This window comes from Kogia breviceps, chromosome 7, assembly GCF_026419965.1.
Source record: "Kogia breviceps isolate mKogBre1 chromosome 7, mKogBre1 haplotype 1, whole genome shotgun sequence".
NCBI lineage: Eukaryota > Metazoa > Chordata > Mammalia > Artiodactyla > Physeteridae > Kogia > Kogia breviceps.
The window spans coordinates 70123269-70135344 of NC_081316.1; the positions used below are offsets into that span (position 1 = coordinate 70123269).

Consider the following 12076-nt stretch of genomic DNA (forward strand, 5'->3'; position numbering starts at 1 on the left):
CTTCATTCTGTATGACAGTCTCTAGGTCCATCCACCTTACTACAAACAACTCAATTTCGTCTCTTTTTATGGCTGAGTAATATTCCATTGTATATATGTGCCATATCTTCTTTATCCATTCATCTGTTGATGGATACTTAGGTTGCTTCCATGTCCTGGTTATTGTAAATACAGCTGCAATGAACAGTGTGGTACATGACTCTTTTTGAATTATGGTTTACTCAGGATATATGCCCAGTAGTGGGATTGTTGGGTTGTATGGTAGTTCTATTTTTAGTTTTTAAGGAACCTCCGTATGGTTCTCCATAGTGGCTGCATCAATTTACATTCTCACCAACAGTGCAAGAGGGTTCCCTTTTCTCCACACCCTCTCCAGCATTTATTGTTTGTAGATTTTTTGATGATGGCCATTCTGACTGGTGTGAGGCGGTACCTCACTGTAGTTTTGATTTGCATTTCCCTAATGATTAGTGATGTTGAGCATCCTTACATGTGTTTGTTGGCAATCTGTATATCTTCTCTGGAGAAATGACTATTTAGGTCTTCTACCCATTTTTGGATTGGGTTATTTTTGTGATATTGAGCTGCATGAGTTGCTTGTATATTTGGAGATTAATCCTTTGTTAGTTGCTACACTTACAAATATTTTCTTCCATTTTGAGGGTTGTCTTTTCGTCTTGGTTATGGTTTCCTTTAATGTGCACAAGCTTTGAAGTTTCATTAAGTCCCATTTGTTTATTTTTGTTTTTTATTTCCACTTGTGTAGGAGGTGTGTTAAAAAGGATCTTGCTGTGATTTATGTCATAGAGCGTTCTGACTATGTTTTCCCCTAAGAGTTTGATAGTGTCTGGCCTTACATTTAGGTTATAACACATTTTGAGTTTATTTTTGTGTATGGTGTTAGGGAGTGTTTTAATTTCATACTTTTACATGAACCTGTCCAGTTTTCCCAGCACCATTTATTGAAGAGGCTGTCTTTTCTCCACTGTATATTCTTGCCTCCTTTATCAAAGATAAGGTGACCATATGTTCATGGGTTTATCTCTGGGCTTTCTATCCTGTTCCATTGATCTATATGTCTGTTTTTGTGTCAGTACCATACTGTCTTGATTACTGTAGCTTTGTAGTATAGTCTGAGGTCAGGGAGGCTGATTCCTCCAGCTCTGTTTTTCTTTCTCAAGATTGCTTTGACTATTCAGGGTCTTTTGTGCTTCCATACTAATTGTGAATTTTTTTGTTCTAGTTCTGTGAAAAATGCCTTTGGTAGTTTGATAGGAATTGCATTGAATCTGTAGATTGCTTTGGGTGGTATAGTCATTTTCACAATGTTGATTCTTCCAATTCAAGTATATGGTATATCTCTCCATCTGTATCATCTTTAATTTCTTTCATCAGTGTCTTATAGTTTTCTGCATACAGGTCTTTTGTCTCCCTACATAGGTTTATTCCTAGATATTTTATTCTGGCTGTTGCAGTGGTAAATGGGAGTGTTTCCTTAATTTCTCTTTCAGATTTTTCATCATTAGTGTATAGGAATGCAACAGATTCCTGTGCACTAATTTTGTATCCTGCTACTTTACCAAATTCATTGATTAGCTGTAGTAGTTTTCTGGTAGCATCTTTAGGATTCTCTGTTTATAGTATCATGTCATGTGTAAACAGTGAAGGAAATGATAGCAAAGATCAATACAACTAAAAGCTTGTTCTTCGAGAAGATAAACAAAATTGATAAACCATTAGCCAGACCCATCAAGAAAAAAAGGGAAAAGACTCACATCAATAGAATTAGAAATGAAAAAGAAGTAACAACTGACACTGCAGAAATACAAAGGATCATGAGAGATTATTACAAGCAACTATATGCAAATAAAATGTACAGCTGGAAGAAATGGACAAATTCTTCAAAAAGCACAACATTCTGAGACTGAACCAGAAAGAAATAGAAAATATAAATGGACCAATCACAAGCACTGAAATTGAAACTGTGTTAAAAATCTTCCAACAAACTGTGATTAAAAATCTTCCAACAAAGAAAAGACCAGGACCAGATGGCTTTACAAGTGAATACTATCCTTCTCAAACTCTTCCAAAATATAGCAAAGAGAGGAACACTCCTAATCTCATTCTATGAGGCCACCATCACCCTGATACCAAAACCAGACAAAGATGTCACAAAAAAAGAAAACTACAGGTCAATAACACTGGTAAACACAGATGTAAAAATCCTCACCAAAATACTAGCAAACAGAATCCAGCAGCACATTAAAAGGATCATACACCATGATCAAGTGGGGTTTATCCCAGGAATGCAAGGATTCTTCAATATACGCAAATCAATCAATGTGATACACCATATTAACAAACTGAAGGAGAAAAACCATACGATCATCTCAACAGATGCAGAAAAAGCTTTTGACAAAATTCAACACCAATTGATGATAAAGTCTCTCCAGAAAGTAGGCATAGACGAACTTACGTTAACATAATACAGGCCATATATGACAAACCCTCAGCCAACATCATTCTTTTTTTTTTAACTGAAACCATTTCCACTAAGATCAGGAATAAATCATTTAAATTTAAATAGCATCATTTGACTTCTGCCTACCATATTGGACACAATAGGTCTGGATAAATAAATGACCAAAATTTTAAAAATTAAAAGTTTGCCTTTTTCAATTCTAATAAAAAGCATATCATATTTTAAAGCACTGTTCTCTAAACTAAAAGTTTACTGTTATTAAAAGTCAAGTGTTAAGAAATAACACAACTATCCGGATTCAACAATAAATTTATTTCTTGACAATCAAGGGAATGTGATCAGAAGTGAACAAATCAAAATATAATTACACTCTCAGACAAATAAGTCTTTCATTCTATTTACCTTGCAGTTTCCTGGCGAAGCGCATTGAGAAATGTGTCTGGGTGGAAGAGTTCTGATAGGTCAAGTGTATTGGAGAGAAGAGTCTGTTTTTCAGCTCTTTCTACCCAGTTCTAGGAGGAGGGAGATACAGGAACACACATTTAAAAACTTTGCAAACTTGAAAGATAAAGACATCTATTAAAGAAGAATTATGCAGAAGTCATTTTCAATGAGGAAGTTATACAGTTTCCAAATGCTTTGAAATGATGTCTAGGAAAAATATTTTTTTTTCGGGCTTCCTTGGTGGCGCAGTGGTTGAGAGTCCGCCTGCTGATGCAGGGGACACGGGTTCGTGCCCCGGTGCGGGAGGATCCCACATGCCGCGGAGCGGCTGGGCCTGTGAGTAATGGCCGCTGAGCCTGCACATCCGGAGCCTATGCTCCACAGTGGGAGAGGCCACAGTAGTGAGAGGCCTGTGTACCGCAAAAAAAAAAAAAAAAAATTTCCACTGTACATTATAAAATCTGCTATAGTTTTTTGATATAATATCCATCTATCACAAAAACGTATCTTTGCACAACCTTTTGTTAATAGAGATCTACTCAAAAAAAAAAAAGAGTCTAAAACATGACATTTAATCTCATATATGGCGTTTAGATTTGGGCTAGCACTTCTCCTAGTGATGACTTACCCCTCAAAGTGTGCTCAGGGGATATTGAGCATCTAGGTCTACTACTAGAGTTACCAAGGCTGCCAATTCTTGGCAAGGCAAACTGAACTTGGGTTCCAGAATTAACAGTAAATTTGCCACCTTACTAAATCAAGCATTATAGTGGAGGGTAATGACCAGGAAAAAATAATTTTTTTTGTAAAAATGTGTTTTTTAATAGTCTTTCCTGCTTATCTGCCATTCTGTAAACCAATTTATACTCCATTTGGAGAAAGATACATCATCATTAAGTATGTTTAATAAGCATAATAAAAAATTGCCATTTGGAACAAATAACAAAAACAACAAAGCCTTCAGCAAAACTTACTATATGCTTTCCATGTATTAACCAATTTTATGCTTACTACAGTCCTAAAGTTGGTGTTAATATCCCCATTTTACAATCAGAAAATGAAGGCATGGTGAGGTTAAGGGTCTTGCCCAAGGTTACATAGTTAGTGTTGGAGCAAGATAATAATAAACTCAGGTGATTTGTTTTTCTGTAATATTTCTGCAGGTACTAATGTGCCTTAAGAGATTGCTTACTGACAATTTCTGAATCAGTCTGTTTCTTCAGCTGTTACACAGAGATGGTACCACAGTAATGGCTATTAAAAACTTTCAGAATTCTCATCTACTCAGTAATTCATTTTGCATGATTTATAAAGTCTAGGAAAAATTATTTATTTAATTTATGATTATGTAGAAAGGCTGTGTTTCATGTACTATAACACCCTGTTATCCATCAAAGAATTTATATCTGTCAGCCAGGTCTAGAATAGGAGAAATTAATATCTCCAAAGCTAGTGTGCTTGCATTAATATGTTAATGCATTTGACTAGTAATCCTACCCTACAGTTTGTAGCAAAAAATGTCCCTATGTCCTTCCTAGCAATTGATAATATGTTGATTTTAAAAGTAGAAAAGACTTTAACAGATTTGTTTAACAGATATTTGTTAAAGATCTCTTTAACAAAGTATAATTATTTCTTCTTGGATATTATCCTTTAAATAATACCCCACAGAGTATCTATTTTCAATTAAATAATTTAAAATTATGCATAGCAAATATTGTTTACTCCTTGTGAAATATTTTTATATCTGCCTCCTGTTTTCATTACCTAAACACAGTCAACAAATTATGCTTACATGACCCATTTTTATTGTAAATACTTATTTATTTTTAAAATAACTGTAAATATATCAAATTATACTATTATTTCAAAAAGTCCTTAACATAATTTTGAATTCAAAAACTCTATAAGAGTTGTTGACAACTATGGATGTGCATATGTTCAAATTAATTAAAAATTAGAGTGTGGATAACAATCAGAGTTAAACTTCATTAAAGTCTGAATTAACATAATTAGTCAAGGAGAAAAAGCCTCTTTAGTAAAAATGTTTTTATTAGTCTATAGTAAAAATAACCTGTTAGTCTATTAAGCTTAAAGGTAGAATAAAGCAAAGGTATATTTGATAAGATAAAGTTTAAATAACAAATATTCTTTTAATGTATATAATATCATTAAACAGTAAATTTCAAAATAAAGAACCAATAAGCACATTTTTTTAATTTTTAAAAACTACATTAAATCTGCTCATGGATGTTTACAGAAGCTTTATTGCCCAAACTTGGAAGCAACCAAGATATAGCCTTCAGTAGGTGAATGGATAAATAAACTGTGGTACACTGTGACAATGGAATATTATTCAGCATTAAAAATAAATGAGCTATCAAGCCATGAAAAGACATGGAGGAAAGTTAAATGCATACTACTAAGTGAAAGAAGTCATTCTGGAAAGCTACATACTATATGATTCCAACTATACGATGTTCTAGAAAAGGCCAAACTATGGAGATAGTAAAAAGATCAGTGGTTTCCAGGGATAAGGGAGGAGGGAAAGTTGAATAGGTAGAGCAGAGGATTTTTAGGACAGTGAAAATACTCTGTGTTATTATAATAATGGGTATATGTCATTATACATTTGTCCAAATCCACAGAATGTGGGTTATTATACCATTATAACAAGCACCAAGAGTGAACCCTAAGGTAAATTATGGATGTGGGTGATTATGATGTGTCAACAGATTCATCCTTGGTAAAAATGTACAGTTTTGATGAGTGATGTTAATAATGCAGGAGGCTATGCATGTGTTGGAGCAGGGAGTATATAGGAAACCTCTGTACCTTCCTCTCAATTTTGTCGTAAACCTAAAATTGCTCTTAAAAATGTCTTTTTTAAAAAAAAATGATGTTTATACTCATTTATAAGAATAGAAATAAAGACAATTAACATGATCTTTATGAGCAGTAATGCTCATATATAGATTGAGCTCTCAACAAAGCTGTAGGCATATCACTGGCAGTTATTTTTCAGGAAATGTTTCTTCTTTACTCCACTCCTGGTTACAGGCCATGCTCTTTTTAAAGGACTAGGTTTGAGACTGAACATAAGGCGCATGTCTCTCCTATAATTATGCAACTATATAGCTATAATTCTTCAAATGTTATATAATAAATGTAATCATAGAAGTAAGCAAATAAATACCTAATAGAATTGAATAACTTAATGGGTTGGGTAATTTCTTAAATACTATAAACACACACTTAGATTCATAGGCAGTAAAACTTCTAAACTAGAATGAACCATAGAGATCATCGAATATAGTTTCCTTACTATAACACAGAAAATGATTTTTCTCAGGTGACATGGACAGTTTAAAAATATTGCAAAATTTTATTTTAAAAAGATTAGTGATGAAACAGAACACATGAACAGAAATGGCATTCATTCACTCATTCAGAAGCACTTGCTGAAGGCAAAGAGCTTACCACCTAGTTAGGGGAGATCAAACATGCATAAATCACTGTGGTTGAAAGGTATTAAGGGGAAAATTATATAAGAAATAAATCATGTCTCAGGAGTGATCTACTCCTATATGGACCCATATATATAGAGTTTTGAAGGAAAAGGCTGTTCTCTCAAAAATTTAACATCTAGCTAACTTACCGTTCACTTGTGAATATAAGTATCATTTTTTAGGCCAGAGTTCAGAAAATATATAAATCATACCTCTGCATCTTTTTTCTTCTAAACGTTATTCAAAAGTGTTCTCAAACTCTTTTTTTGTGTGTGTGTGGTACGCGGGCCTCTCACTGCTGTGGCCTCTCCTGTTGTGGAGCACAGGCCCCGGATGCACAGGCTCAGTGGCCATGGCTCACAGGCCCAGCTTCTCCGTGGCATGTGGGATCCTCCTGGACTGGGGCATGAACCCGTGTCCCCTGCATTGGCAGGCGGACTCTCAACCACTGTGCCACCAGGGAAGCCCCTCAAACTCTTTTTTTTTTTTTTTTTTTGCAGTATGCGGGCCTCTCACTGTTGTGGCCTCTCCCGTTGCGGAGCACAGGCTCCGGACGCGCAGGCTCCGCGGGATGTGGGATCTTCCCGGACCGGGGCACGAACCCGTGTTCCCTGCATCGACAGGCAGATTCTCAACCACTGCGCCACCAGGGAAGCCCCAAACTGTTTTATATATTACTCAAAACTAAGATTTTTAAGGATGTAGAAGTCAGTTAAATCAGTTAAATACAGAATTAAACCTAAATGATTTTTGTAACAAAATTAAATGGATATAATAAAAAAAAAAACCTTCTACAAAACTTAAAGGGCCGCAAAGCATAAAAACAGAAATAATTAAATCAAATGATTGGAGTAAATCCAATTGTATAGGTTATATCCCACAGAGAAAATAATATTTCCTTTCAAGTGTTCACACACATTTATGAAATACATCATATATCTAGACACAGAGAAGAAAATGAGCTTCAATCTCATCATACTGAAACAAAAATACAAGAACTTAATATATCATAAAGGTGGCATCATAGATCACTGGGGAATGAAAAAGATGTTCAATAAATGGTGCTGGGGGAAAATTATTCACTCTTTTGGGGAAAAGAGTCTAAACTTTAATTCACATACAGTCTAAAATTACTCTAATTAGCATTCAGAGTTGAAATAATGTTGAAAAAGAGAAAACCAAGTCAAGGGAAAAAAGATTATGTCTGATTAGAATGGTAGACCTTTTTTAAAAAAGAAAATATATGTTAGATTATAAAAAAATTTGTATTTACCAAAATATCATAAATAAATGTAAAAGCCATTAAAACTAAATTTGCAAAAATATTTCCCACAAATATGAAAATGAATTAATAACATTAACATAATTGTGGACTGTTTACATGCTTATGGAAACATAAAGATAGGATCATCCTTAATAGTTATGTAAATTTAAAAATTAATACATGGTTTTAGTCCTTCAGAATACTAGAATGAGAAATGATAATGCTCAAATGTTGTAAGTGTACAACATGCATGGACACAATTTTGGACACAATATTTTTTTTTTGGACACAATATTTTTATAAAGCAATTTGATGAAATGTGCCAAAGCTTTGTAAATATGCAAGCCATTTTACTCAGTAATTCCTTTTCTTGTGATGTAAATTAGGAAAGTAATCAAGAGATTATTATGGCTTGCTCATTTAAAATTATTTGTAATATTAAGAAACCAGAAGCATAATAATAATAGAAATTCTATAATAATATATAATAGAATAATAGAAATTAGCTAATTAAATTATGATACATCAATATAATAAAATATTACATAACAATAAAAACTGGTATTTGAAGAATATTTAATGACAATGGAAAATGTTTATTACTTAATGTATTTATCAGAATGTAAAAATATACACATAGTATTAACCTGATTATGTAAAAATTACTTGAATACATAGAAAAAATATTGATGAAAGCCATTATCAACTTATTTCAGTTGGGTCTGACCTATAACCTATTAATGACTAACTTCATTCACATTTTATAGCAATTATTTAGTATAAGATGAAATACATTAATAAACTGATGCCATTTTATTTTGTTTTAATGAACTGTGTTCCTTCAAAAAAGGGTTTAAGGCAAATAACAAATAATTCAGACAGTCATTCTTCTCAATATGCCATCTTTTAAGTTCCTTCATCTTTTCTTCAAAATTATTTAGTATAAGTTTAGAGATTTAAGAATCTGTGAACATATTCATCCAGAATTAAAATCTAACTTATCCAGAATGAAATTAAGGGCCTCCAGTCATTGACTGGAGTAAACAAAACATTAAAAGCTATTAGTATGTTGACAAGTCTGGATATAATAAGTTTCTCAATTCATTGGATTAATAGATAGTAATAAACTGCAGCTCATCTACAAGGTAGATTATCAGGAATTATATTGGAAATAAAACTTCAGAATTAGTAATTAAAGACAAATAAGATCTTTCTTCCTAGGAAAGATTTGTTGTACCAACTTCAAAAAACAGAAGGTGTACTACTAGATGTTTGCCATTCCTTGAATCTAAATTTTTCCTAAATTCAAACCTGGGTCTATATCATCATTTTTCAAATCTTGTGCATTAGGTTTACTAGTCATATAAGCATGGGAGAAAAAATAAATTAAGTAAGCTCTCCAAGTTTAGTCTTTTGAGTCTCAGTTTCAAGTCATCTTTAAGTAGACTTTTGAGACTGAAATGTAAAATCTGGAGTTCAAGAGAACAAGATTGATTTGGATGAGTTTTCTGGAGATCTAATCATTTTGACTATATGATCCCTAAAAAAATAATTTCTTGCCTCATGTACTCCATTAATAAATTTACCTTGCCTATCAACTTTAGAGAACTGCTTTTTAAAAGTGTGTTAAATACACTGCAGTTAAGATTCCATCCATTAATGTTCTGCTAACCATTAACATTGACTTTAATTTTCCAAGGTATCTCAGAATTTTATGTGTTTTGATTTTTATTCAGCTAAATTAATTCTTAATTTTCTTTTTGATATACTCTTTGTACCATAGGTTATTTAAAAGTAGGTATTTAAAAAAACTTCCTGGTATTTTAAATTTCCTCAAATCTTTTTGTTATTAATTTCTAACTTCATTTTATTGTAAATCCTTTTAGATTATTGATACAAGTTTGATCTATCTATGGATCCACCTTGGTATAATTCTGTGTGCACTTGAAAAGAATGTGTACTCTGCTGTTGTTGAACATAATGTTCTGTAAATATCAATTAAGTTACTTAATTGCCCAGCCGCTCCGCAGCACGTGGGATCTTCCCAGACTGGGACACGAACCCGTGTCCCCTGCATCGGCAGGCAGACACTCAACCACTGCGCCACCAGGGAAACCCCTGGTTGGATATTTTTATAAGCAGTTTGACAATTTTTGCATTTCAGTTGGTAGCTTTGAAAATATATATCAATGTAAAGATACTACTTAATGATTTATTTTAAAATTATTTAGGGAGGAAATGAGCTTATAAATAGCTATATATTGTAAAAGAAAATTTTAGGGTTTAGGCTGAGCAAAATACAATTCAATGAGTAAAATGCTGGCTTTAATAATAATAATTATCACATTTTAGTAACATAATATCATGAACATAACATAATATTTATCACATGTATCTCACTCACAGAAGTCAATGTCACAATAGCATACAAGGCGTTCACTGTCTGCCCCTACCACAATTCTAACCTCTCTCCCCCAACCACATCATTCTAACCTTTTACTTCTCTGACCACATTTTCCTTATTTACTCTCCTTCAGTCACGCTGGCTTCCCTTTCTCAAAAAAATCTTCTGCCTCAGGGTACTTGCCATTCCCTCTGCCTGAAACTCTCTTCTAGCAGGTATCTATCTGCAAGGCAATTCCCTCAACTTCTTCAGGTCCCTGTCAAATACCACCATATCAAAGATGTCTTCCCTAATTCTAACACCTTAATTTTTTTTTTTACATATTTTACCTTTATATCTAGATCTCTATATGTTATTAATAGGAATTAAAAAAGAAAGTATCTATGATCAAGGTAAGTCAACAGCTGTATTTTTTTTCACATGGAATTGGTTAAAAATATTCTAGAAGACTTCATTGTGTTTCTTTTCTGAGGGTGTTTCAAAATAAATTGTCTAAGAAACTAAATTTTCATTTCCCCATTTTCATGTTTTTAGGCAATTTATTTCAACAAAACAACTTTAGAAAAAAAGAAGTAAGTGTTGGCCTTTGAGAGGGGCTTCAACATTATAAGCTTATAAAGAAATTCTAATGTTCTTGGCTATTCTCATCTCCTACTGATCTAGAGATATGCTGAAAGCTACCTAAATCATAAGAAATCTCTCTTTGCCTTAACCTCTCCCAAAGTGGATGCGATTCCCTTGCAGACTGGATAAGATTTCTTAACCATTTACATTTCCCCTGTTAAGGCAAAGAAATCAAGTTTGGAAATGAGACCTGTTTTATGGTAATTTAACCTTTATTCATTCTAAAGATCCCCATGAAATTGATAACCATCTTGTACAATGGAATGCCAGAATTAGCAGTAGATCGGGAGCCATAGGGAAATGAGATAATATTGTCCTGTAAGGTATCTTTTTAGAAACAGTATTAATTAGAATAAGAAATTTCTCCACACACTAATTTACAAACAGAACTTGATATTGTAAAATGGCATTGTGAAAAAATATGTACACAACATGAACATCCATATTCATTCCAGTGGAAACCACTATAGATAATGTAGTAAGCTCCCTGCTTTGCTTTACTATTTCTTTAAACTTAATATCCTAATTCTTCTACATGAAATTAATATTTTCTTCCTGTTTGAACCCTCGGCATAGTGAACACAACCTGTCTCAACAGGGATAAAAGAGAACAACATTTCTGAAAGATTTTTCTACAAGAGACCTGTTACTTGTTAGGCATTCTTTATAATTCTGCCTCTTGTATATTAAAAGGCTAAGATTTATTCTCTCAGTAATTATCAGGCAATTGCAAATAGTATAAAACATGAAAACAAAAAATTCGCAGTATTTTGGGTTCTACCTTGTAGGTTATTTCTGGATTGTCAAAAATATCTGGCAAAAATATCAACAATCAAAAACAAATCTTGAATTAACAAAACAGAGATTGAACAAACCAAAAAAACCTTACCCAAATAATTGAGATACACAAAAAAAACTAAACCTAGGGGCTTCCCTGGTGGCACAGTGGTTGGGAGTCCACCTGCCGATGCAGGGGATGCAGGTTTGTGCCCCGGTCCGGGAAGATCCCACATGCCGTGGAGTGGCTGCGCCCGTGAGCCATGGCCGCTGAGCCTGCGCGTCCGGAGCCTGCGCTCTGCAGCGGGAGAGGCCACAACAGTGAGAGGCCTGCGTACTACAAAAAAAAAAAAAAAAAAAAAAAAGAAACTAAACCTTAGTAGCAACCCTAGGTGCTTATAAAACTGAAAGCATGTTATATATTTCTCATTGCTTAACAAAACTTAGCTATATCCCTAGAGCCAAGACAGCAGACTATGAAGACACTGAGCTCAACTCCTCCCATGGGAACATCAATATTATAACTCTTTATAGAACAACTATCTATGAGAATGACCTGAAGACTAGCAGAA

General features: G+C 33.6%; 1 protein-coding gene across 2 annotated transcripts in view; it reads right to left on the reverse strand.

Moving 5' to 3' along the window:
* Window positions 1-12076, reverse strand: part of DYNC2H1 (dynein cytoplasmic 2 heavy chain 1) — a 380690-nt gene that overhangs the window by 31559 nt on the left and 337055 nt on the right. For both annotated transcript variants that reach the window (XM_059068297.2, XM_067038564.1), the window contains one exon: window positions 2885-2994. In XM_059068297.2, coding sequence (XP_058924280.1) covers window positions 2885-2994 — 110 coding nt within the window. The remainder of the gene's footprint in view (window positions 1-2884; window positions 2995-12076) is intronic.